Below are 26,669 nucleotides of genomic sequence, written 5' to 3'. Positions count from 1 at the left end.
TTTGTAGAGAAAACAGCAGAGGAGAACGAAGGGGTCTGGTGCACTTCATGTGTTAGCGTTAGCGTGTGGGAAGCTGGCAAACTTCCTAAACATAAGCCCTGTATAAAGGTGATGAATATTCAGAATAGCCTTCACCTTCCTCTCGGTATAATAATGTAATTTATCTGCAAAAACACTGCTTATCTCCTGACTAAATTCGCTTTTATTGCTTACATTTTAGCATCAGTGTTTGGGTGTGAACCAACTAAAAGAAGCAACTTAACTACATTTTTCCAGTCGCATGAAAGTAGCTCAACTCTTGCTGGTCTACAAGCCAAAGCTAATTATGATGTTTTGGACAATTTTCCAAGCTGTTTTTTGCAGTTGTGCAACACAATGAAAAGGAAATTTGTCTAATTGATGCTTTATTTTGTATTTGATCCATCTTGTGAGTTGTGCAGCCATAGAGAATCATGGGAAATGTAGTTTTGTCACCCAAACCTGTCTACCAATAGAATGCAACAATGCTATTCATTTTCTCCATAGGGGAACTGATTTGAATGATAACAAAAACCATTAAAGACAGACCTAATGTCAGCTACGAGGTTGTTAATTGATGGTATTTGCTTTTGTTGAAGCCATAAGCCTGCATTTCAACTTAATTTTTAAATACTAAATAATGTTTAAAAGTGAAAAACTATATTAACCATGATTCTGCAAAGAAATCTCCACCAGAAAATCGTAACAAGCGAATCACACCAAAAAACACTTTAGCGCCGCCCACTCCCATGAAGCATTGCAAATGAGCCACACAAGTCCTAAAAACCTTGATACCGCGGCTCCACCTCAGGATCACTCGGGCTCCGAATGACGTAATAAATAAACATATGTTGTTTCTATATACACAATAAACATCTTTAAATCAATAGTTTTATATTTACCTGACAGTTTCTTATTTTATGTCAATTGCACTGCTTCATGGGATTGTAGTTCTTTCCCTCACTAAAGTTAAGTTCACAGTCTTGTACCTTTGTCTGATTTTCAAATACTTTTTTCTTTAAATCAAGGTTTGCATTGTTGTGATTCAACTCATAGATGCATAAAATGGGGGCGTACTAATGCGCTCTATTAAACTGGCCGAATGAGTAGAATTTTCTGCTATATAGGCTTTTTCATTGTTCTTCATACCAAATGTACTTAAAGAAAAGCTTCCCACCAGTGATTATGTCTTTTGGTGGTGTTCATGTGTATTTGTCTCAAAAATATGATAATTCAGATGTTCCAAAAAACATTTGAATTCATTTTAGTGAGTTGATTCATTCAGACAGATCATTTTAATGGCAAAATGATTCTCCATGTCATTTGAACCATCACTCAGTTGTGTTCCTGGAACTTTTGTGTGTCATTCATGAGCTTATATGTATAGTATCATATTAAAGGATTAGTTCACTTCAGAATTAAAATTTCCTGATAATTTCCTCACCCCCATGACATCCAAGATGTTCATGTCTTTCCTTCTTCGGTCGAAAAGAAATGAAGGTTTTTGAGGAAAACATTCCAGGATTTTTCTCCATATAGTGGACTTCACTGGGGTTCAACGGGTCCAAATGTCAGTTTCAGTGCAGCTTCAAAGAGCTCTACATGATCCCAGACAAGGAATAAGACTCTTATCTAGAGAAACCATTGGTCATTTTCTAAAAAAAAATAATAATTATATACTTTTTAACCACAAATGCTCGTCTTGCACTGCTCTGCGATGCGCCACGCATTACGTAATCATGTTGGAAAGGTCACGGTTGACAAAGGTGGAAGTACCGTGGTAGGACGAAAAACTCGTAAATTGTCCGACATCGTTGTTTTACCTTTTTTTGTAAATAGGCGTTTTACTTAGTCTTTGCATATTCGCTTTGTAAACACTGGATCGATACTTCCGCCTACGTCACACGTGACCTTTCCAACATGATAATATAATGCGTAGCGCATCGCAGAGCAGTGCAAGACGAGCATTTGTGGTTAAAAAGTATATAATGTGTATTTTTTTTAGAAAATGACCAATGGTTTCTCTAGATAAGACTCCAGTGTTTACAAAGCGAATATGCAAAGACTAAGTAAAACGCCCTTTACAAAAAAAGGTAAAACAACAATGTCGGTCAATTTAAGAGTTTTTCGTCCTACCACGGTACTTCCACCTTTGTCAACCATGAGCTTTCCAACATGATTACGTAATGCGTGGCGCATCGCAGAGCAGTGCAAGACAAGCATTTTGTGGTTAAAAAGTATATAATTATTATTTTTTTTAGAAAATGACCAATGGTTTCTCTAGATAAGACTCTTATTCCTCGTCTGGGATCATGTAGAGCTCTTTGAAGCTGCACTGAAACTGACATTTGGACCTTCAACCAGTTGAACCCCAGTGAAGTCCACTATATGGAGAAAAATCCTGGAATGGAATTTCTTTTTGACTGTAGAAAGAAAGACATGAACATCTTGGATGACATGAGGGTGAGTAAATTATCAGGAAATTTTCATTCTGAAGTGAACTAATCCTTTAAGATGGATGCCGTCACCCTAACTCATATCCTTATTTTAGCACCAAATAAAAACTAATTTAATCATATTTTTTAATCAAAATTTAAAAGATCTCACCACTTAATATAGAATAGATACAGTTAACTAATTTTTGTTTAAAGGTGCTAAAGAGGATGTTTTGTTTTATACATTTTTGCAATATTACTTGAAACTGTCTTTACTAAGTGATAAAAGACTATTTATTAGGTGCACTGAAAGGAATAATATTAATATACATCATCTGTGCACGAGGTATGACCTTAAAAACATCAGCCAATCGTTTACGTGATGATCGCCCAGATTGGCCCTCTGGCTTGTCAATCACTGCCATGATGATCCATGTGAGAGACGAGCGGCTGCGCGCTCCAGTAACTTTCCACACTCTACAGGCACTGATTGCAATGTTTTTGTCAGGAGACAGAAGTAACAACTGCAGATTATGAGTTACCTGCGACTAAATATATCTAGTCATAGCTAATGAAATGGTTTTAAATTAACAACATTTCCTATTTGTTGTTAATATCTTCTCAGAGGGTCATGCATTCTTACTCAGCATTTTAACTATTTACATTCCGCCACCATTTAAGATGTTTTTACCACGTGCAACCTATTCACTGAGATAACCACCTTTACATGTTATGTTTTAGGAAGCACTACAGCAGAAGGGAAAGTCTCTCAAGTTAAAAGTTGCCTGGATCCAAGCCATCCTCTCTGTCCGGGCTGAAGGTGGCGGTGGGGTTCTTGTTTGGGTGGGTGGATGTGGAGGATGATGGAGGAGGGAGAGGTGAGGTGATGGACACACTGGACGAGCAGCACAGAGGCCAACATGGAGAACAAGATGAGACCTGCCCATCATCCCCATCTGAAACAACTGATCGCCACAGAGGAGACTTAAAGAGATGACATGAAGCGCCTGTCAGACACACACACACACACACACACACACACACACACACACACACACGAGACAACAACACAGACAATGAAACTCTGAGATGATGGATCTGACATGTGTAAGTTAAACATTCACAGAATGGAGTGACAGATTTCTAATGAAACCAGCAACAACAAACAGTCAAACAAAGCAAATCACCAGAGTTACTGAATTAAATGCAAGTAAGTAGCCTAAAATATCTCTCCATTTGTGTACAAAATACAAGTGTCACTTTTAAAATGATGTATCTATTTCTGCATTTTAAGAGATTTTACATGCCACTATTAATTATTTGAACATTGTATATTGTTATACACTATCGTTTAAAAAAGTTTGGGGCTGGTAAGAGTTTTAATGTGTTTGAAATGCTCACCAAGGCTGCATTTATTTGATCAAAAATACAGTTAATCTGTAATATTGTCAAATATTATTACAGTTCAAATAGCTGTTTTAAAGTGTATAAGATGTAATTTACTCCTGTGATGAATTTTCAGCATCATTACTCCAGTCTTCAGTGTCACATGATCCTTCAGAAATCATTCTAATATGCTGATTCGATGCTCAAGAAACATTTCTTACTATTATCAATGATGAAAACAGTTGTGCTGCTTCATATTTTTGTGATTCTTTAAATACAATGTTATGTCACTCAGTTTAATGTCACTTTTGATCAATTTAATGTATATTTACTGAAAAAACATACTCATTTACTGACCCCAAACTTTTGAGCTATAGTGTGTATCATTTTAGTGTCATCCACAGAATCAGACCTCATGTATTTTCTGTGCTAAGATACATGAATACCGTTTTTGTCCACGCAGTTGGACTCAGACTGTCTCTTCCCGATATCAGCAAAGGAGCGGACGATGGGAATCCGATTGGCCAGTTTCTTCTGGTTCTGATGATGGTGCTGCTTCAAAAGAGCCTCTTTGATCTTCTTCCTGACATCATCTTCAAGATGCCCAGCCACTTCCTGTTGGTCCAGAACCATGTCTAAGAAATTCAACACACAACATTAAATGATCAGTAGCAGTTAAGAGGATTGTTACATTTTGTTATATTTTAAAATTGCATTATTGGCCTAATTATATATATATATACACACAGTACAGTCCAAAAGTTTGGAACCACTAAGATTTTTAATGTTTTTAAAAGAAGTTTCGTCTGCTCACCAAGGCTACATTTATTTAATTAAAAATACAGTAAAAAACAGTAATATTGTGAAATATTATTACAATTTAAAATAACTGTTTTCTATTTAAATATATTTGACAAAGTAATTTATTCCTGTGATGCAAAGCTGAATTTTCAGCATCGTTACTCCAGTCTTCAGTGTCACATGATCCTTCAGAAATCATTCTAATATGCTGATTTGCTGCTCAATAAACATTTATGATTATTTTCAATGTTGAAAACAGTTGTGTACTTTTTTTTCAGGATTCCTTGATGAATAGAAAGTTCAAAAGAACAACATTTATCTGAAATACAAAGCTTCTGTAGCATTATACACTACCGTTCAAAAGTTTGGGGTCAGTAAGAATTTTTATTTTTTTATTTTTTTTTAAAGAAATTAAAGAAAAGAATACTTTTATTCAGCAAGGATGCATTAAATCAATCAAAAGTGGCAGTAAAGACATTTATAATGTTACAAAAGATTAGATTTCAGATAAACACTGTTCTTTTGAACTTTCTATTCATCAAATAATCCTGAAAAAAAATATTGTACACAAATATTTTGTACAATTGTACACATTAAATGTTTCTTGAGCAGCAGATCAGCATATTAGAATGATTTCTGAAGGATCATGTGACACTGAAGACTGGAGTAACGATGCTGAAAATTCAGCTTTGATCACATGAATAAATTAATTTGTGAAATATATTCAAATAGAAAACAGTTATTTTAAATTGTAATAATATTTCACAATATTACTGTTTTTACTGTATTTATAATTAAATAAATGTAGCCTTGGTGAGCAGACGAAACTTCTTTTAAAAACATTAAAAATCTTTTGGACTGTACTGTGTATATATATATATATATATATATATATATATATATATATATATATATATATATATATATATATATATATATATATATACACCCCACCCCCCAGGAACACGCAACAAAGGAGGTGTGGCCATGTTGGGCTGCTTTAGAGAAGAGGAAGAGTTGTTGTAAAGCTCCGCCCTCTTCTGGAAAGGGGGCTGGGAGCAGCAGCTCATTTGCATTTAAAGGGACACACACAAAAACATCTTGTTTTTGCTCACACCCAAATGGGGGCAAATTTGACAAGCTATAATAAATGATCTGTGGGGGATTTTGAGCTGAAACTTCACAGACACATTCTGGGGACACCAGAGACTTAGATCACATCTTGTGAAAAGGGCATAATAGGTCCCAGTTAACATCACAAAATTTTAACACAACCTGAATTCTGGAAATGTTGGGATGTTTTTTTAAAATTTGAATAAAATTAAAACTAAAAGACTTCCAAATAACATGAGCCAATATTTTATTCACAATAGAACATAGATAACATAACAAATGTTTAAATTGAGAAATTTTACAATTTTATACACAAGATGATCTAATTTCAAATTTGATGCCTGCTACAGGTCTAGTTTGGTAGTTTACTATGGTGTAGCATCTCATCTGCATTTTCAAAACAGTTTGAAGATGTCTGGGCATCGAGGTTATGAGTTTCTGGAGTATTCCTGCCTGATAGAGGTGTCCAGCTGCTGAAGAGTTTGTGGTCGTCTTTCATTTAACAATGTGTCAAATGTTCTCTACAGGTGAAAGATCTGAACCGCAGGCAGGCCAATTCAGCACCCAGACTCTTCTTCGACGAAGCCATGCAGTTGTGATAGCTGCAGTATGTGGTTTTGCATCATCCTGCTGAAATACACAAGGCCTTCCCTGAAACAGACGTCATCTGGAGGGGAGCATATGTTGCTCTAAAACTTTTATATACCTTTCAGCATTCATAGTGCCTTCCAAAACATGCAAGCTGCCCATATTGTATGCACTTATGCACCCCCATACCATCAGAGATACTGGCTTTTGAACTGAATGCTGATAACATGCTGGAAGGTCTCCCTCCTCTTTAGCCCGGAGGACATGGCGTCTGTGATTTCCAACAAGAATGTCAAATTTGGACTCGTCTGACCATAGTACACTTTTCCACATTGAAACTTTGAGCCCACATTGGCTCACGGGACATGACGGAGCTTCTGGACCATGTTCACATATGGCTTCCTTTTTGCATACTAGAGCTTTAGTTGGCATCTTCAGATGGCACAGCGGATTGTGTTTCTGGAAGTATTCCTGGGCGCATTTAGTAATGTCATTGACACAATCATGCCGATGAGTGATGCAGTGTCATCTTAGGGCCTGAAGACCATGGGCGTCCAATAAAGGTCTTCGGCCTTATCCCTTACACACAGAGATTTCTCCAGTTTCTCTGAATCTTTTGATGATGTTATGTACTGTAGATTGCAAAGCCTTTGCTATTTGACATTGAGGAAAAAATTTTCACAATCGTTTTACACACTTTTTCACAGCTCTGCCTATCTTTACTTCTGAGAGACTCTGCCTCTCTACGACATCCCTTTTATAGCTAATCATGTTACAAACCTGATATCAATTAACTTAATTAGCTGCTAGATGTTCTCCCAGCTGAATCTTTTCAAAATGTCTTGCTTTTTCAGCCATTTGTTGACCCCTTGCCAAATCAAATTTGAAATGAGCTCATTTAGTGGATAAAAGTGTAAGATTTCTCAGTTTAAACATTTGTTATATTATATATATTCTATTGTGAATAAAATATTGGCTCATGTGATTTGAAAGTCTTTTAGTTTTCATTTTAGTCAAATTTTAAAAAGTCCCAACATTTCCGGAATTCGGGTTGTAGTTTTGTAATCGTCTGATGTCGGTAAGATCTTGTTTTCACATGTTCATTGTCATTTTTAAAACAGAAGCACAAATGTGCAGTGTAATAATGCTGACTAATGGTATATTCAACTTCATATGCTGCACCAAAGTGTTAATTATTCATTTCAAACCTGAATAATAAAAAGAATGATGGATTCCTAACGGCAAGAATTTCCCACAAGGCATATGTCTGGCCAGTGCTGTCTTGATACGGAGCTAATGTGCTCTTTAAATGGCTAATCTTTGCTAAATGTTTGGCAAAAAACTCATCTGTGCCTATTTTTGCAGATGTTCCTTGAACTCTGCATCAGAAACTGACATTGATCTTGATGACAACCGATGGAACAGCTGCTCAGAGATCCGTCTCATGTATCTGAAGATGCAGAACAGCTTTTAGTTATGCAAAATTCACACACTTAAGAGAGTGAGAAGGTGCAAATGCTGTATAATTCATGATTGGCACTAAGCAATAATGCATTTCCACAGCATGGCCTCTTGATTTTGTGTTGGATGACCTGTAATTTTTTTTCCCTGAGCAATAATGGTGGAAATGTTGAATCAGATTTTTTATAGTCAAGACTTTAAAGTATGGAAGCTTGTTTCCTCCACAAAATAAAAAAATAAAAATGGTAATTGTGACTTTTTATCTCACAATTCTGACTTTTTTCTCAGAATTGCATGATATAAAGTCATAATTGCAAGTTATAAAGTCAGAATTGCGAGATATAAAGTCACAATTGCAAGTTATAACATATGCAACACTTTCTCAGGCTCACCTCATGAAATATTGATGCTCAGAAGCCGAATGCTTGTCTGAGCTTTAAACACTGTGAGTCTGTACACATGGCTTGAGCTGTCTTACACCAATCCCACAGAGATTAAAGTGTTGAACTCAGTTTAAGGTGTTCCTCAGCGACATATGAGCGCTGACACATCCACAGCCTATTACAATGTGATAATTTGACAAGGGAAGCTCATTTGATCAAAGATGGTAAACATCTTATAAGCACCGGAAAGAATAAAAGGGTGAATCTCACGGAAACATGTTCAGGTCACAGTTCGCTTCACAATCAAAAGAGAAAAACAACCAATTATATTTTACAAAAATAAAAAAAAAAGCTTTTTGTTGTGGCATAAAAATTAGAATCAACAATTGTAAAATTTTACTGGTATGTAAATTTTTGTTATCAAAAATGTATTTATCAAAATACAAGGTTACATGGGTCAAAAACAATTTAAAAAATAATGAAAAAAATAAAATACAAATTATATTACAAATTTAGGTTACACTTAGTCTACTTTAGACATTATATGAACTATGAGTAACTTTCCAACCACATGTCAACTAGTAATTGCAAAGTTACTTATAGTTAGTTGAATGTCTAAAGTGGACCATCGAGATAAAGTGTAACCAACATTTTAATGTTAGGCACTATTAATCGCGATTAATTACAGAAAAATGTGTGATGACAATATTTTTCAAGCACATTTTCCCCATGCTCATTACCATAATACATCTGTATGTTTTGCTTTTACATATTTTAGAATTTGATAATTGTTAATTATTCTCAATAATGATTCTCACTAGATTCTCATTACTGTATTTTTTTTTACTGTATTACAGAAAAAAAAAATGTTGTACTAAGATTATATATATATATATATATATATATATATCAATGTAAAGGAAGTTCAATTAAAGTTGTATAAATAGTTTACAATTTGCATTACAGCTCTCAGAATTACGGAAACTTGTTTCATAAAATAAAAAAGGTAATTGCGACTTTTCTCACAATTTTGAATATTTTTCTAAGAATTGGGAGTTATAAACTCACAATTGCAAGAAATAAAGTCATAATTGTGGGATATAAACTCACAATTCTGACTTTTTTCTCATAATTCTGACTTTATATCTCACAATTCTGACTTTATAACTCGCAATTCTGACTTTATAACACAATTCTGACTTTATTTCTCGCAATTCAGACTTTATATCACGCAATTCTGACTTTATAACTTGCAAATGTGACTTTATATCTCACAATTCTAAGAAAAAAGTCAGAATTGTGAGAAAAAGTTGCATTTACCTTTTTTTAATTTTTTATTTAGTGGCGGAAACAAGCTCCCATACAGAATTGAATTTTCTTTTTTGCATTAATAAGGATCATTTGGGGAAATGCAATTCTCACAAAAATAATGTCAATGCAAACTGTGTCCTAAAAAGTCTCTTTTTTGTATTATTTCCTTTTTTAATAAATCTTTGGGATAAATGTGACCTAGAAATGACAGATTTCACAAAAAAAAAAAAAAAAAAAATGGAATCAGTTCAATGACTTTTTATTTATTTATTTATTTTTTACATTTCTTGCATCTCTTTAACATAAAACACACAAAAATCTTCCCTGCATCTGCTTCCTAATTTAGCTGTCAAATAAATCTGCCATTTTATATTATGACTGTTGGCTCCTTGACGAACTGCTTTGTTCCTCTCTAAGTCACTTTGGATAAAATCATCTGCTAAATGCATAAGTGTAAAAGTACAGAAAACTCTCACCTGCGACCTCCTCCAGAGAGCTGGCCCTCATGTCCAGCATGACGGTGCCGTTGAGGATGCAGCTCCGCAGCTCAAAGAGGCTGTGCAGAGAGAGCGTGGCCACGTACGGTTTACTCCAGCGCTCGCCGCCGTCCTCCACGTCCTCTTCAAACTTCAGCCACCTGGACAGAGTTAAAAGCAATGACAGATGACCAATGCATGTGGAAAAAAAGAGCTTCAAGATGCAATTCAGAACTGAGCCTTCACATGAAGCTCTCGTACTAATCCAGAAGAATCAGAATATAGTGCACAAGCCATACGTCATTTATTTCATATGTCAAATATGTCATTCAGTGTTTGCGATGACATGCAGGTGAAAAATAATTATTGTTTATTTTCAGGGTATTTTTGTAATGTCCTTCTTTGTAACCCTAACTGAATAAGCAAATGATCATGTATGTTGTTTCATGTGAATATTTCATATTTTTGGATATAAAGAACTACAGTTTGTTGTATTTTCATGAAAAAAAAATACAAATAATTCCCATGCTGAATGCACTTAGATGTGATGCCATATGACACTGTAGAAAACATCATCATTATAAGTGCTGTATTTAGCCTTTCTGTTTTATCACACACACACACACACACACACACACACACACACACACACACACACACACACACACACACACACACACACACACACACACACACACACACACACACACACACACACACACACACACACACACACACACACACACACACACACACACACACACACACACACAAACACACACACACACACACACATTACACAACAATGGTTCTTTATATAACCTCAGTTCTCTTAGACTAATGCTGCTCAACAGATTTAATGCATCCCTCAAGCTCATATCAGAGCAGCCAAGAATCAATCTCTGAAAAACATTAACACATGTCAAAAGCCAAAAAATATTGATCAAATATTTGTGGGCTAAAAACATAGTGAAAGCTTGTGTGTCAAGTTCTTTGAAATGTAATCTTTGTATTCATAACGTTGGTTTCATGCATTTTGAAAAACATCTATATCATTTTTGACAAAAGAAAGAAAAAGAATAAATGACTCTACATCTGTGTAATCATCAAGTAAAAATCCTAAAATATTTCCCTTAACACCTGGAAAACTTCTGAGTGGATGTCTAGATCATTACTCTCAAAAACAATATTCAAATAGGCCATTTTTTAGATTATAATAACATTTTCTTGCCATATTAAAATATCTGATATTTTAAGAAATTTACATGTTTTGACCTCGACATGTGGCCATCTCTGTGATGTAATTTCCTGTTAGTGGATTGGTCACATGACAACAAAATGCTTCCTGTATGTTGTTTATACTACACCAACTTTTTTAAAATATCAGATATCAGATATTTTTTAAATATCAGAGCTAAAGATATTTAACTGTAAATAAAAACTTGCAAAACAAATACATTTGTACATTTACTAGATGCTTAAGGCACTTTTTTAGAGTCACTGAATAAAATAATTTAATAGAAATCATTTTTTTAAAAATCAGAGCTTTAATAACACTAAAATTATCAAATTTTTACTTTTTAGTAGATGATTACAACACTTTTTTTTAGAGCCACTGATTAAAAATTATATTTTAAAAACTTGGCACATGCATTCTAAACTAGATCTTTAAAATACTTTTCATCTTTTCTCAGACATCCTTATTTGTTGTTGACCCATAAATGCTTATTAAATGACTAAATGTGCGTTCACGCCATATCAGATATCATAATTTATGAGATTCTAACTTGTAAAAAGCATTCATGTCTTTGTAGAACTCGTAATTACAACTTGTTAACTAGGAATTTTCTAACGTGTACCACCTGACTGCTGCAGATTCATTTTGCGGTTGATGGGGTTGCCATAGAACAGCTCAGAGTACAACATCAGAGTGTCGTCTAATGATCATGTTAATTACAACATGGTGTGAACGCAGCATGAATCCAATCATGATTGGTTGAAGTGACATCACATGGTTCAATACCTGGCGGTTTCTCTCCACTCAGCATCCTCTCCATCACGGAGGCAGATCTCATCCAGCTCAGTGAAGAGGTCATGTGGTATGTGCTCTTCATCATCATCCTCAGTGCCCAGCAGAAACTGAACCCTCTGAGAGGGAGTATCTGTGACACATCATTTCAACTGTTTTAATAAACCACTCAGCACAGCTGAAAAGGTCACATGGCTAAAATAGTCATACAATATCAGCTAAAAAGGCATGAGAGGGCCAAAATAACACAAGTTATGTTGACAATAATACACCACAGGAAATCATTTGGACTCGTCCCTGCTGAGTCACAGTGATGAGCTGCTGAAGAGCAACACGACTGTGAGCCTGTCCAGATCAGAGACCAGAACACACAGAGAGAGCGCACATCAAAGAAACATAATCACATAGGACAGACCGTCAAAGACAAAAAGAAATGATGAAAGGGGGAACAGAAGAAGACATCAAACAGAAAAATACTGTCCTTTACAGCACAACTGCATTGCCCATTGTTAGTTTAAGGGCTATTTCAACCTAAAATGAAAATGAAGTCATCATTTACTCACAGTGGTGTTGTTTTAATGCCAGATGCCCTTCTTTCTTTTTCAGACCACAAGAGGAGAAATTAAAAAAAGGCCTGCTCACGCCCACACTCGTCCATATAATGGCGGCGAATAGAGACATACATCAAGCTTTAAAGGGGACCAATAATGCCCTTTTCACAAGATGTAATATAAGTCTCTGGTGTCTCCAGAATGTGTCTTTGAAGTTCCAGCTCAAAATCCCCCACAGATCATTTATTAAAGCTTGTCAAATTTGCCCCTATTTGGGTATGAGAAAAAACTCATGTGTCCCTTTAAATGCAAATGAGCTGCTGCTCCCGCCCCCTTTCCAGAAGAGGGCAGAGCTTTAACAGCTCAACAACAACAAAGCTGGAGAATCTCACGCAGACAAAATGAGGATTGTCAGTAACGGTGTTCAGCCTTACATTGTTCAAACCGGAGTCGACACTGATGGAGAGACTCAGGTGGAGCTGGGGAAGGTGGAGGGTTTCTGAAAGTGTGCTGCGTACTGCTTACAGCAACATTACCAGTATTTGTTTGAATGTTAAGCCGCAGCTCATTGGCAACCAATCAGCTGTGCAATGTAGATAATATTATCGCTACCAAATAAGTTAAAGACCTATCAGCCTGCACCATCTAGAGTTTCATGTCAGAACTAGGCAATTGTGTTCGTCATAACACGAATTCATAGCGTTCACATCTGTCGTCAGACAGAGTTCCAGTTCAGAGATATGTAACTCAGTGAAGAAAGTACACAGATACTTTATTGGGATTTCTAGGCATTGTATTATGCCTACATGTTGCATTTTTCATTAATCTTGATTTCTCGCAACGTTTTTCTGGGCGAGTCGGAGTGAACTGCAGCGCTAACAGAGTCTCACAAACATGCAGTCAAGCACAGAACAGCCAAAGTGAGGACTTTCTTTAAATAATACATGCAAATTTGGCTTGTTTTTCACCAAACCCTATTGTAAACCCCCAGAACACTTGGAATATACGACACATGTTTCATGAGATCATTCTGTGATACTTTTGTATCTTTTTTAAAACCTTGATGCTGGTCACTATTCACTGCCATTATCTGGACGAGCGTGAGCGGGACATTTTTTAACATTTCTCCCTGTGTGGTCCATAAAAGAAAGAATGACATACGGCATTAGAACCACAGCAGGGTGAGTAATGCATTAACAATGCATTAATGACCTTAATATACAGTGTTTCCGTATCTTTGTTTTGTTTTCCATCTAAACATGCTTAATTCAAGATGCATTTACTTGAGATTCAAAAATACACAAGATACTAAATATGTAACAAAAATTTACCTTTTAACTTTTTGTTTGTGCTTAAAACAAGAAAAAAAAATCTGCCAAAGCAAAATATAATACCCCATAAAATAAATTTGGTTCATTTCGAATTTCCATTTTGTTTTTCAGTCATTTTATGTCTCAAATGTATCTAAGAATGTTTAGATATTTGTACTGGAAAACAAGACAAAAATACTGAGGAAGAAAATTAACTGCATGCATTGAAGGAAGGATAGACTCTTACTGTATGAAGGTGATTCTCGTCCATCTTCGACCCCTGAGTCTCTCTCCCTGCTTCTCTTCCTGTGCCGATGTCCATGATGTCGATGGCGTCGACGGGTTTTTCTGCCCAGAGGAACATGAACACCGATATACAGAGTCCTGTGACCTATAGATCAAAAGCAAACAGACAGGGACTCAGAATGTAAAATCTACACTCACCGGCCATTTTATTAGGTACACCTTTCTAGTACAGTGTTGGACCGCTTTTGCCTTCAGAACTGCCTTAATTCTTCATGGCAGAGATTCAACAAGGTGTTGGAAACATTCCTCAGAGATTTTGGTCCATATTGCCATGATAGCATCACACAGTTGCAGCAGATTTGCATTCACATCCACATCCATGATGTGAATCTCCCGTTCCAGCACATCCCAAAGCTGCTCTATTAAATTGAGATCTGGTGGAGGTCATTTGAGTTTAGTGAACTCTAGTCATGTTCAAGAAACCAGTTTGAGATGGTTTGAGCTTTGTGAGTTATCCTGCTGGAAGTATCCATCAGAAGATCATAAAGTGATGGACATGGTCATTAGCAATATTCAGGTAGGCTGTGGTGTTTAAATGATGCTCAATTGGTACTAAGAGGCCTAAAGTGTGCCAAGAAAATCTCCCTCACACCATTACACCACCAGCAGCCTAAACCGTTGACACAAGGCAGGATGGATCCATGATTTCATGCTGTTCACGCCAAATTCTGACCGTACCATCTGAATGTCACAGCAGAAATCAAGACTCATCAGACCAGACAACGTTTTTCCAATCTTCTATTGTCCAGTTTTGGTGAGTCTGTGTGAATTGTAGCCTCAGTGTGTCTTCTGCTGCTGTAGCTCATCTGCTTCAAGGTTGGATGCGTTGAGCATTCAGAGATGCTCTTCTGCAGACCTCGGTTGTAACAAGTGTTTATTTGACTTACTGTTGCCTTTCTATTGGCTCGAACCAGTCTGGCCGTTCTCCTCTGACCTCTGACATCAAAAAGGCATTTTCATCCACAGAACTGCCACTCAGTGGATATCTTCTCTTTTCCTGACCATTCTCTGTGAACCCTACACAGAGTTAAATCAACTCTGCTCAGAGAACATATGGTCCCTCTCTATATAGAGTTAAAATAACACTGAAGCACATTTAAAGCTAATGAGATAATATGCTGTTTGTGGAGTTGTTTAATTAATCAGATCTTGACAGATTTAATGTCTTTTATCTTCAGTTGAGTTCATCTTAGGCTGGAAGTCAGTTGTAGTTATTGTGTTTCTCTTCAGTGATTCTGCTTGTTAACAGCAGGTGTTCATCACTAATGCTCAATCATCACTTAATTAATCTCTTAATTATCTCATTAACTTTAACTCTGCTTCAGTATTACTTTAACACTATATAAAGAGGGACCATGTGTACTCTGAGCAGAGTTGATTTAACTCTGGGGATTTTGCTGTGTAGAGATGGTTGCGTGTGAAAATCCCAGTAGATCAGCAATTTCTGAAATACTCAGACCAGCCTGTCTGGTGTATGCCACTTTCAAAGTCACTTAAATCATCTTTCTTCTCCATTCTGATGCTCAATTTGAACTTCAGCAGATCATTCTGATCATGTCTACATGCCTAAATGCATTGAGTTGCTCCCATGTGATTGGCTGATTAGATATTTGCGTTAGTGAGCAGTTGAACAGGTGTATCTAATGAAGTGGCCGGTGAGTGTATATTAAATCATAATTTTTCAAGTTTTAGATCATGTTCTGAGGTCAGATTTTTCCACAACAGTAATAACATTCACTAAAATAAAACCTCATACATTTGGAACATACTAATTGCTCTTATATTGAGCATAAAACACACAAAAAAAGTAATAAAAGCAGCAAATTTGAGCAAAATATTTTTTCACAATATTTTCCAGCAGTGACTGAAATATAAGTACATTTGTAATCAATATTTTAACATGATCAACTTTTATAATTACCTTTTTTTCAGACTGACTGACTGACTTTGTTGCATTGCATTTGGGTTTGTCTTTTCCATAAAAGACATGTAGTGCTGCTTTAGTACTTGGCCAAAAGAAGGTGTCTTAGAAGGCAGCATAATTATGCTGTGGCTCATTTGGAATGATTATCCTGCATAATTATGAATTTATATAAATACAATTATAAAATAATTATACGGCTGCCTACAGTTTGGTATACGGATGCTACCTTAAACATATGATACCTTAAATTGTTGTCTAGGTAGGCAGCTCACTAGATTATAAAGTGGAACGCAGAATAGAGACACTTTTTTAGTTTACTCTGAATTTCATCTTGCAATGGAAAAATTCAATTTACCAAACATATTTAACCTCTATTTATTTAATCACTCACTTTAATTGCATTTGAATGATTGAGAGGTCGAGCAGCATGGGTTTAAATGTAGACATAACATCTGTACATAAGCTTACACACACACACACACACACACACAATATATACAGACTAATGCCAACCTACAGACAACAGAGATTTCCGCTTCCTGGCAGTTAAAAATGGCTGAAATCTGGATGAAATGAGGATTAAATTACATCACTGAAGCTTTGAATTGCATAACATTATGATAAGGACTGAATGCATCGTCCTGCAATGGGAAACGAATCAATGACATGAGCTTATATCGATTTCTAAAGCTTTAGACTTTATAAGGTTGACAACTTATGTTTACAAAGTCATGACATTTCAAACTCAAGATGATGTGCAAATGCTCAGAAGATTCAGAGGTGTGTCTGTGATCAAAAACAACAGACCAGAATATCAGAGCAGTGTTATTTTAGTATATACTATATGATTTTGTGAAACTGTCACAACAACATTAAGCACCACTCACATTTTCTTCAGAAAATCTCCTGCACAATATATCCTCAGTTGTACAAGTATGTGCACAGTGTGCCATTTCCTCACCTGTGCAGTGTACCAATTTGTGAGCTTCTGAGCCAATCCAAATGTAATCTTACAGCTGCTCAGTGTTCACTGGGTTATAAAACGTGTCTGAATCTGAATAAATGACATGTATCCACAAGTTGAACCTGCAGATGTATTTACAAGCCACAGCGAGTGAGGAGAAAAGGCTGTCACAAGCAATATTTTCAACACAGCTCAGTCTAATATAGGCCTATACATTGACAGTTGGCTCATTATTGCATGGAATTCTGGGAAATATCCACATAATGCCAGCCTGTCTCCTGCATGAGACCGACTGCTGTCATGACACATGATGAAGACTCAGAACCGCTGAGCTTCAACTAATGAGTTCTGGAAAGTGGATTTTACATTTGCATCTTAAAACTTGCCAAACCACTATAATGAAGCAGTGACACTTTATTGACCAAACATTGTATTCAAAGTCCCCATGATATCAAAATAGGACATTTAGGGCTTTTAGTTCATGTCTGTTTGCTTTAAACATGGAAAAAGTCAGATTTTCATGATATGTCACCTTTAAGGTTATCTATATTCAAGTCAAGTGTACTGCTAAAATATACAAAATCTCATTGTACATCAATATTATAAAATATTTTTTATATATATATATATATATATATATATATATATATATATATATATATATATATATATATATATATACTCATAAAAATAAATATTAACATTAATATTCAAATTCAGACAAAATTCAAATTTAAAATAAAGTCTATTTATGTTTTTACATATTTAATTCATATATTTATATTATTTAAATTAATTTGTATTATAATTATAAAAAATTACTTTAGAAAAAGCCATTTGATAAAAAAAATGTAAACCTTGAATACACAGCAAGTCACATTGGATAAAAGCATCTGTCAAATGCACAAATGTCACTATTCTTCTTATTATTTTTATTTATTTAAAAGGAGTCCTTATGAAAAAAATGTAAACCTTGAAAGCAATGCAAGTCGCTTTAGATAAAAACATTTAAAAATGCATAAATGCTTCAATAGAGAAAAAAATGAAAGAAAACTGTACTCATCATGACACACCATGAGGTTATCAAGTTTAGAAATGCATATTTATAATATTTAATGCAAATAAGGCAGGTACAAAAATAAACAGAAAAGCATATGATTATTTCAGAGCTGTGTAGGATCTGGAGCCTCTATTTAGATACTGATGACCCATTTATTATTATAATTTCGATAGTGTAATTATTCTCTCTGTTCCTGTCTCTTTCTCACCGGCAGGATGTAAAAATAGCTCATCCAGGGGCAGAAGAGCAGCTGACGTCATCTGCAGTCCTTTGAGAAGACGCTTCGAGTAGCTGCTCTTTTTCCCCTGTGAAACACTCTCCATCCTCCCACCAGTCTTTTCTCTTCATGTCATTTCAGAGGCAGATAAACACACACATCTCTTCTGTCAGGCCATGCTGGTGCCCTTGATTTGCCACCCACAGACTTTCCTCTCAGACATAGCATTAACTTCACTGAGCATTCGCTCTGGAGCTGCTTATTATTATGTGTATGAGAGAGACAGAAGCTACAGGATGAGCTTCACTTCCGCAATTGACCAATGTCACATCACAGCTTGACGTTTTCTACACTGGAAGCTGCCATTTTGATGCTAGACTTCAGCAATGCTACAATAAAAGAATCGGTTGAACATAAAATCTAATAGAATTTGATTCCAATAGATTTTGATGTTAGCTTAAAATACGAAGCAAATTAGACAGAACTATTTTTTATTGTTATTGCATGGGTGGGATGTACATGAATTCGCAAATTAAATATAGATTTGATATGTTTCTCAATTTAACCTCCATCTATGACATTTTTTTTCCCCCACTGGAGTTATTTCAAAGCATTCTGGGATTGTTTACAACAGATACACTACCTTTCAAAAGTGTGGGTTCAGTAGATTTTTTTTTTTTTTTTTTTGGCATTTATTTGAAAATTTACAATAAATATATACAATATATACAAAAAATACAATAAAAATAGTGAAATATTTTTAGAATTTAAAATAACTGTTTTCTATGTGAATATATTTAAAAATGTAATTTATTCCTGTAATCAAAGTTGAATTTTCAGCATCATTACTCCAGTCTTCAGTGTCACATGATCCTTCAGAAATCATTCTAATATGCTGATTTGCTGCTCAAGAAACATTTATTATCATTATCAATCCTGAAAACAGTTGTGCTGCTTCATATTTTTAAGGAAACCATGATAAGTTTAAGGACTTTTTGATGAATAGAAAGAAAAGCATTTAGTTTTTTGTAACATTATAAAATGTCTGTCACTTCTGATCAATTTAATGGATCCTTACTGAATAAAAGTCTTAAAATCTTACTGACCCCAAACTTTTGAACACTAGTGTACATGCAGTGCTGCCTTAGAATTCAAATTCAAATTTGAATTTGGTGCAACAAAGTCTGTGTGTGTGTGTGTCTGTGTGTGTGTGTGTGTGTGTGTGTGTGTGTGTGTGTGTGTGTGTGTGTGTGTGTGTGTGTGTGTGTGTATTTACCTTCTAGCTCCTCCTTCTCCAGTCCAGCCTTAAGCATGGATCGAGTGCCTCCTCTGTCCACGACAGCCTCCTCATCATTCCTCTGTGTGGAGAGAGAGAGAGAGAGAGAGAGAGATGTCAGTGTAAAGGTCTGTCTCAGAGTGACAGGGCGCAATGGATGCGTCTCTCGCTGACAGACACATTTGTCCCAGCATGTCATAGAGACAGATACTCACTGTACTGACCACACACACACACACACTCATCTGATGCTCGCTGTCCAAACACTGCAAAGCTGAGTGAATAATGAACTATAATTTTGAACATTTTCTGAAGAATAATGTGAGTGCTTCCTCCTGAGAAACTAGGGCATTGTTGTACAGTTGCTGAGCTCCACAGGTCTGAAATGACATGAGAGTGAGAAAATAATGATACACAAATGCACTGCTTTGAAAAAACAAAGATTGCTTGAGGACACCATCTAGTTATTTCCATCCAGTTCCTCAATGTATTTCTCTGCTTATTATGGGAACGAAAGTGCAGTCCAACCACAAGACAGTTACCATGGTTACTAATCTAGCCAATAGCAGCAGCCTCTCCATGAAATCAAACCGACCCATGTTCTTCAACAAAGAACTAAATTTACCTTTGCTTACAGTGTAAAAGAGCCAGTACTGGACAGGTGTCAATATGAGTACATTACCACAGGACAAAAGCCAGGGATTCTTTAATATACATAAGCATAAGCATGTATAATATTCATAATAAAATGCATATTAACGTGTAAATACTACTACTAATAATAATCTATATAAAATGGTAAAAAAGGGGAAATTGTAGCAATTTAACATTTAAAATACAGTAATATTAAACAGGCAAAAACTTCATAATGTTTTGACAGTTATAGATCATGGTCAATAAATAATCTTATCATATCATTTTCATATCAAACACCACAAAATGCATGAAATTATCAAATGTACACTCTCGTTCAAAGGTTTGGGGTTGGTAAAATTATTTTACTAATAAGTCTTTGGTAAAAACAGAATATTGTGAAATATTATTACAATTTAAAATAGCTGTTTTCTATTTTAATATATTTTAAAATGTAATTTATTCCTGTGATCAAAGCTGAATTTTCAGCATCATTACTCCAGTCTTCAGTGTCACATGATCCCTCAGAAATCATTCTAATATGATGATTTGCTGCTCAAGAAACATTTATTATTATTATAAATGTTGTGCTGCTTCATATTTTTCAGGATTCTGTTATGAATAGAAAGTTCAAAGGAAAACTTTAATGACCATTTTAAAGGGGTCCTATAATGCCCCTTTTCACAAGATGTAATATAAGTCTCTGGTGTCTCCAGAATGTGTCTGTGAAGTTTCAGCTCAAAATCCCCCACAGATCATTTATTATAGCTTGTCAAATTTGCCCCTATGTGGGTGTGAGTAAAAACACACCGTTTTTGTGTGTGTCCCTTTAAATGCAAATGAGCTGCTGCTCCCGCCCCCTTTCCAGAAGAGGGCGGAGCTTTAACAGCTCAACAACAACAAAGCTGGAGAATCTCACGCAGCCAAAATGAGGATTGTCAGTAACGGTGTTCAGCCGTACATTGTTCAAACCGGAGTCGACACTGATGGAGAGACTCAGGAAGAAGTTACAACCATTTAAAAATTTAAAAAAAGTGAAATTATAATCAACCACCCCTTTAATGCATCCTTTCTGAATAAAACAAATCATTTTCTGACCAATGGTAGTGCATAAATGAAAATATGCAAGTTGCTTTGAAAAAAAAAAAAGCGGCTGCCAAATGCATACAAGTAAATGTCAAGTTGAATTTGCTCATGTTAGACATCAGCGCAGAGCCACTCACGTCTCCTCGTGTCATCATTACCGGTGTATCTCATAGCTTTTCTTCAAAAATATATACAGCTGAGAATGACTGTTGGTTGTAATTTAAATCATTTATTAATGAAAGAGCAGTTGTGCATTTTATAAAAGATGTCTGAGTTATAATGTGAATATAACAAACTTCATTTCATTATCTTATTTATATTTCATGCAGAAATACAATTAGTATACAATTACTCATCACTCAGCTTCTGCACAAAACTAATTAGTGTCATAATGAGCTCTTGGGGGAGTCTTTAATTAGTGTGTCTTAAAAGAATGGCTGCTGGTCTAATAAACTGGGTTAAAGCAGGTTCTAGTCAAGATTCCCTTCATGTCAATGTGGCATAAAGACATAACGCATGTAGGCTGGATCAGTGCGTTTGTCCTCGACAGACAGCATTACTGGCCAGCTGATAATCGCAACGAGCTGGTGTTTTAGCGCCTCATTACTGAGAAACATGCAGAATTAAAACAGATGGTGCAGAGCCAAGATCAACCCTCAGAGCAATTACATAAGAGCGTAAAAAACATACAATACTACTGTTGCACACTGGGAGATAAAATAATATTCAGGATATTATATATATATATATATATATATATATATATATATATATATATATATATATATATATATATATATATATATATATATAATGTGTGTGTGTGTTTACACTGCCATTCAAAAGTTTAGGGTCAGTAAGATTTTTGTTGTTGTTGTTGTTGTTTGAAAGAAATTAAAACTTTTATTCAGAAAGGATGCATTAAATTGATCATTAAAATGACAGGAATGACTTTCACATTATTATAAAATATTATTATAGTTTCAAATACATGCTGTTCTTTTGACCTGTTCAACTTCATTCATCAAAGAATCCTGGAAAATATGTATCACGATTTCTGCAAAAATATGAAGCAGAACTGTTTTCAACATTGATAATAATAATAAATGAAAAAAAAAATACCAACCTCATACTTTTCAACCGTAGTATGTGTATCTTCTCTGAATGACTTAAAGGGTTAGTTCACCCAAAAATTAAAATAATGTCATTTATTACTTCATGTCGTTCCACATCCGTAAGACCTTTGTTAATCTTCAGAACACAAATTAAGATATTTTTGATGAAATCTGATGGCTCAGTGAGGTCTGCATAGCCAGCAATGACATTTCCTCTCTCAGGATCCATTAATGTACTAAAAACATATTTAAATCAGTTCATGTGAGTACAGTGGTTCAATATTAATATTATAAAGCGACAAGAATATTTTTGGTGCGCCAAAAAACTATCAACTTATTTAGTGATGGGCGATTTCAAAACACTGCTTCAGGAAGATTCAGAGCATAATGAATCAGCGTGTCAAATCCGCGGTTCGGAGTGCCAAAGTCACATGATTTCAGCAGTTTGAATCATGATTCGACAGAAAAGATTCATAACGCTCTGAAGCTTCATGAAGCAGTGTTTTGAAATCAGCCATCACTAAAGTCGTTTTTTGTTTTTTGGCGCACCAAAAATATTCTTGTCTCTTTATAATATTAATATTGAACCACTGTACTCACATGAACTGATTTAAATATGTTTTTAGTACATTAATGGACCTTGAGAGAGGAAATGTCATTGCTGGCTATGCAGGTCTCACGGAGCCATCGGATTTCATCAAAAATATCTTAATTTGCGTTGTGAAGATGAACGAAGGTCTTACGGGTGTGGAACGGCATGAGGGTGAGTAAGTAATGACAGAATTTAAATTTTTGGGTGAACTAACCCTTTAAGAGCCATTTGTGATTTGATTCAAAATAATGTAAGAACTAAAATAAAATTGAAATCAAGGAACAAAATAACATTTATTTATTTGCATCAATAGTAATATGCAGCAATATTTGCTTTGTAACATTTTGAAAAATGCCACATTTTTGAGTGATGATAGAAATGAATCACTGAATCAATTTTTAATCAAACTGTTTCAATGAATCAGACATTCTGAACAGTATTTTAGCTACTGACATTCAAATCAAAGATGCTATTTAAATCAGAAACATGCATTAAGAGTTTAAATAGGCTAAAATTTTGATTTCACATTGGATTTCATTCTGATCTCAATTCAAAAGTTTGGCACTAGATCAATTTAATTCACAAAATGCATAAACTGACTGCAATGTAAGTTGCTTGGCTTCTGCCAAATGCAAAAAAAAATGTAAATGAGATGCAAATCATTTGAGTTTCTTTCCATCTTTTCATCAGGTTTGACAGTAGTTTACTGAAGTCCAACCTAAATCTCAACACCTTCAGCAGCTGAAAGTCACGTTTCACAGGACCTCGAGGAGCAGCTAATAGTGTGTGTGTGTGTGTGTGTCCACAATGATGGCAATATCTTCTCCTTGTGGGGACATTTTTGGTCCCCATGAGGAAAACAGCTTATAAACCATACTAAGTGATGTTTTTTGAAAGTTTTCTGTGGTGGGTAAGGTTATGGTCAGTGAACAGAATATACAGTTTGTACAGTATAAAACTGTCTCAATAAAAACCCATGTGTTTGTATGTGTGTGTTTATCTTGTCCTAAATAACTTGTGTAGTCCTTCTTCAAATATGAATTTTGAAACTGTTGTGTGCTTTAAAAACGTAGGTTTGTGAGCGAGTTTGTATCTTGTAGTTTATTCCTTTATTAACCACTATAAATGATTTTCTGAGCTTGTAATTATAAATAAAGTCTTGATTTAATTAAAACAGGATGAGGTTCAGATATAACCTCTCTCATGTTCACACACACACACAGGCGTTCGTTCAGACGAGTGCCTTTTGCCTAAAATATGAATAGCATGTAATCTGCATGAGGTCTAATCTCTTTATCCAGAATCCTCACTTCTTATGACCAAACCGCCACACGCTTTCCTTCTGTGTGGAGAACTACACACATCCTACACTATAATCCTGTAAAGAGACAAAACACACACACACACGCAGGTTCATTTGAGGCAAGTAAAAATAAAAAATGAATAAAAAGTTCAAAAGAACAGTGTTTATTTGAAATATAAATTTTTCCATAACATTCTAAAAGTCTTTACCGTCACTTCTGATTAATTTAATGTGTCCTTGCTGAATAAAAGCATTAAACTGCCCCTATTATGCTTTTTAAGCTATTATTTTTCAGGTATTGTGTAATATAGCTCTCTGTGAATGTAAAGGTCTGCAAAGTTTTAATGATCAAAGTGCATGCCAAACAAAGTTATTGTCTCCTAAAAGAAAGAGTCGATTCTGAACTGCTGAAATGAGTCGTCAGTAATTCCAGTCTCACTTCCTGCTTGAATCTATGTAAGTTTGTAACAGATTTGCACAATGCCAGACTATGGTCTTCATTGGCTGCCGGCAAACAACATCTACTTTGACCAGTGTTGCCAAGCCCATGATTTTCCTGCGGAATTGAGCTACTTTAACACTGTCTCCATGGGTTGTTTTTTATGTCCACAGGTTGAAGCGACCCCAATAACATGATATTTAGCACCCTGGAATGCTAATTTTACCAGGGAAACCCCACCAAAAATGCGATTTTTACCAGAGGACCCCCCTTGAAACGCGATTGGGCTAGTTTTGAGTAGCAATTGGGCGGGTTTTGTTGTGAAAAGCTGGCAACCCTGACTTTCCCCCATCCTTAAATACTGTAGTTGTAGCTGAGACTGGAAAAGTTTGGTTTGTGTTGTTGACATGATGCAGTTTTCTGCGCTGCCAAAGCAAATCCACTGTTTGTTGCACTTTAAAAGGATGAGACTCGCGCTGGAACCGATATGGTAAAACCGACGCCATCATTACTGTTATTTTCACTGTGTATCAAGCACTGAAGAAGATCCAGAGCTGAAATTCAGATATAGGCATATCGTTTTCGATGCATGCTGTAAGCGGTCGACCAATCACAACAGACTGGGCCATCTGACCAATCAGAGCACGGTAGGCTCTCGGAAAGGAGGAGTTTAAAGAGACTGAATCTTTGAACAAACCGTTTTCAGACTCTTTGAGAAATGAGGTGATGTGTAATCTATATTATGAGAAAATTAAAGTGTTTTTGGACCTTGGATGCATGTAAACCTGTTGTAGGAGACTTAGAAACCTTTAAAATAGCAAAAAAGGGGCACTTTAATTACTACTGACACCAAGTGACCTGAAAATGTTGATTGGTAGTGTATCTAAGACAAAGTTAAGAAACTCTCTATTTATACCCCTGAGCTTTTAAAGAGCAATAAAATGTGGGTGTCTCACAAAGCTGGTCTGTGCGTGACAACTATAAATAGCAGCTCTATATGTTCTGCATCCTGTAGTCAACAGACTGAGACGGACTGACCGTTCCAAGTGCTTAAAATAAGCCCTTTCCTGTCCCGATCAATAAACAGTGCAGGTCGCATGTAACTGACCCAATGCTTCAGGATGCCTGGACATTCAGATCAATGCTGCCGGCAGCACAGCGCTGCAAAGTCATGTTTACAAGGTACCAGGCGGTTATAAAGAAACTGCATGTAAAAACAAAAGAAACCAAGATTGACCGGTTAGCATGTCGGTCAGACAGACATTTCAGTTCTTGGCCAGATGAAGACAGATAATCAAAAGTCTGGCAACAGAAAGATAAGTCACCATCTTGTTTTTCATCACTATTCTCTTGTGGATCAGATAGATTCCAGCTGGCTGAAAGACACCGCTTTGGTATAATTTTAGCATCAAAAGTATCTGAAAAATAACACTTGAATAATTACAGCTCCTGTTTTCTTAGTATACAGGTCCATTATTCCTGAATATAATCTCGTTTTTGTGGAAATGTCTAAAGAAAAAGAACTTTGGATTTTCCCCTCCAAATAACAGAAAGAGCAATCAGCTTAATTCTAATGCTTGTTTACAAAAAAATGGACACAAATTGACATGAAATCCTATTAGTCATAGGGAAAAAAAGACTTTTGTGCACTTAAACCTTGTGAAAGGATAAACTCAAAGTTTCGAGGCAAAGTAATATTCAACACTGAACTGCCAAAACACAAAACAAAGCATGCTGGGATGCCGAGTCCAAGAGTGGCATTCTATAGAGTGGACATTTATATAGTATTATAGAAACACAACATCATTAGTGACTGATTTGGATCACCCTATGTAGGCAACAACTCCATGCAACTCACAATTTCATTTGATTTCAATGGCTCAATACTCTAA

General features: G+C 35.6%; 1 protein-coding gene across 1 annotated transcript in view; it reads right to left on the bottom strand.

The window, feature by feature from the left end:
- Window positions 1-26,669, bottom strand: part of slc4a10b (solute carrier family 4 member 10b) — a 76,600-nt gene that overhangs the window by 33,931 nt on the left and 16,000 nt on the right. The window contains exons 3-7 of the mRNA XM_067410660.1: window positions 19,610-19,691; window positions 14,110-14,253; window positions 11,996-12,134; window positions 9,973-10,133; window positions 4,286-4,474 (exon numbers count right to left, since the gene is read on the bottom strand). Of these exons, the coding sequence (XP_067266761.1) occupies window positions 4,286-4,474; window positions 9,973-10,133; window positions 11,996-12,134; window positions 14,110-14,253; window positions 19,610-19,691 (715 nt within the window). The remainder of the gene's footprint in view (window positions 1-4,285; window positions 4,475-9,972; window positions 10,134-11,995; window positions 12,135-14,109; window positions 14,254-19,609; window positions 19,692-26,669) is intronic.

The sequence above is a fragment of the Chanodichthys erythropterus genome, chromosome 14 (assembly GCF_024489055.1).
Source record: "Chanodichthys erythropterus isolate Z2021 chromosome 14, ASM2448905v1, whole genome shotgun sequence".
NCBI lineage: Eukaryota > Metazoa > Chordata > Actinopteri > Cypriniformes > Xenocyprididae > Chanodichthys > Chanodichthys erythropterus.
Note: the sequence above shows the minus strand (reverse complement) of the source record. Positions and strands in the feature narration are given on the sequence as shown.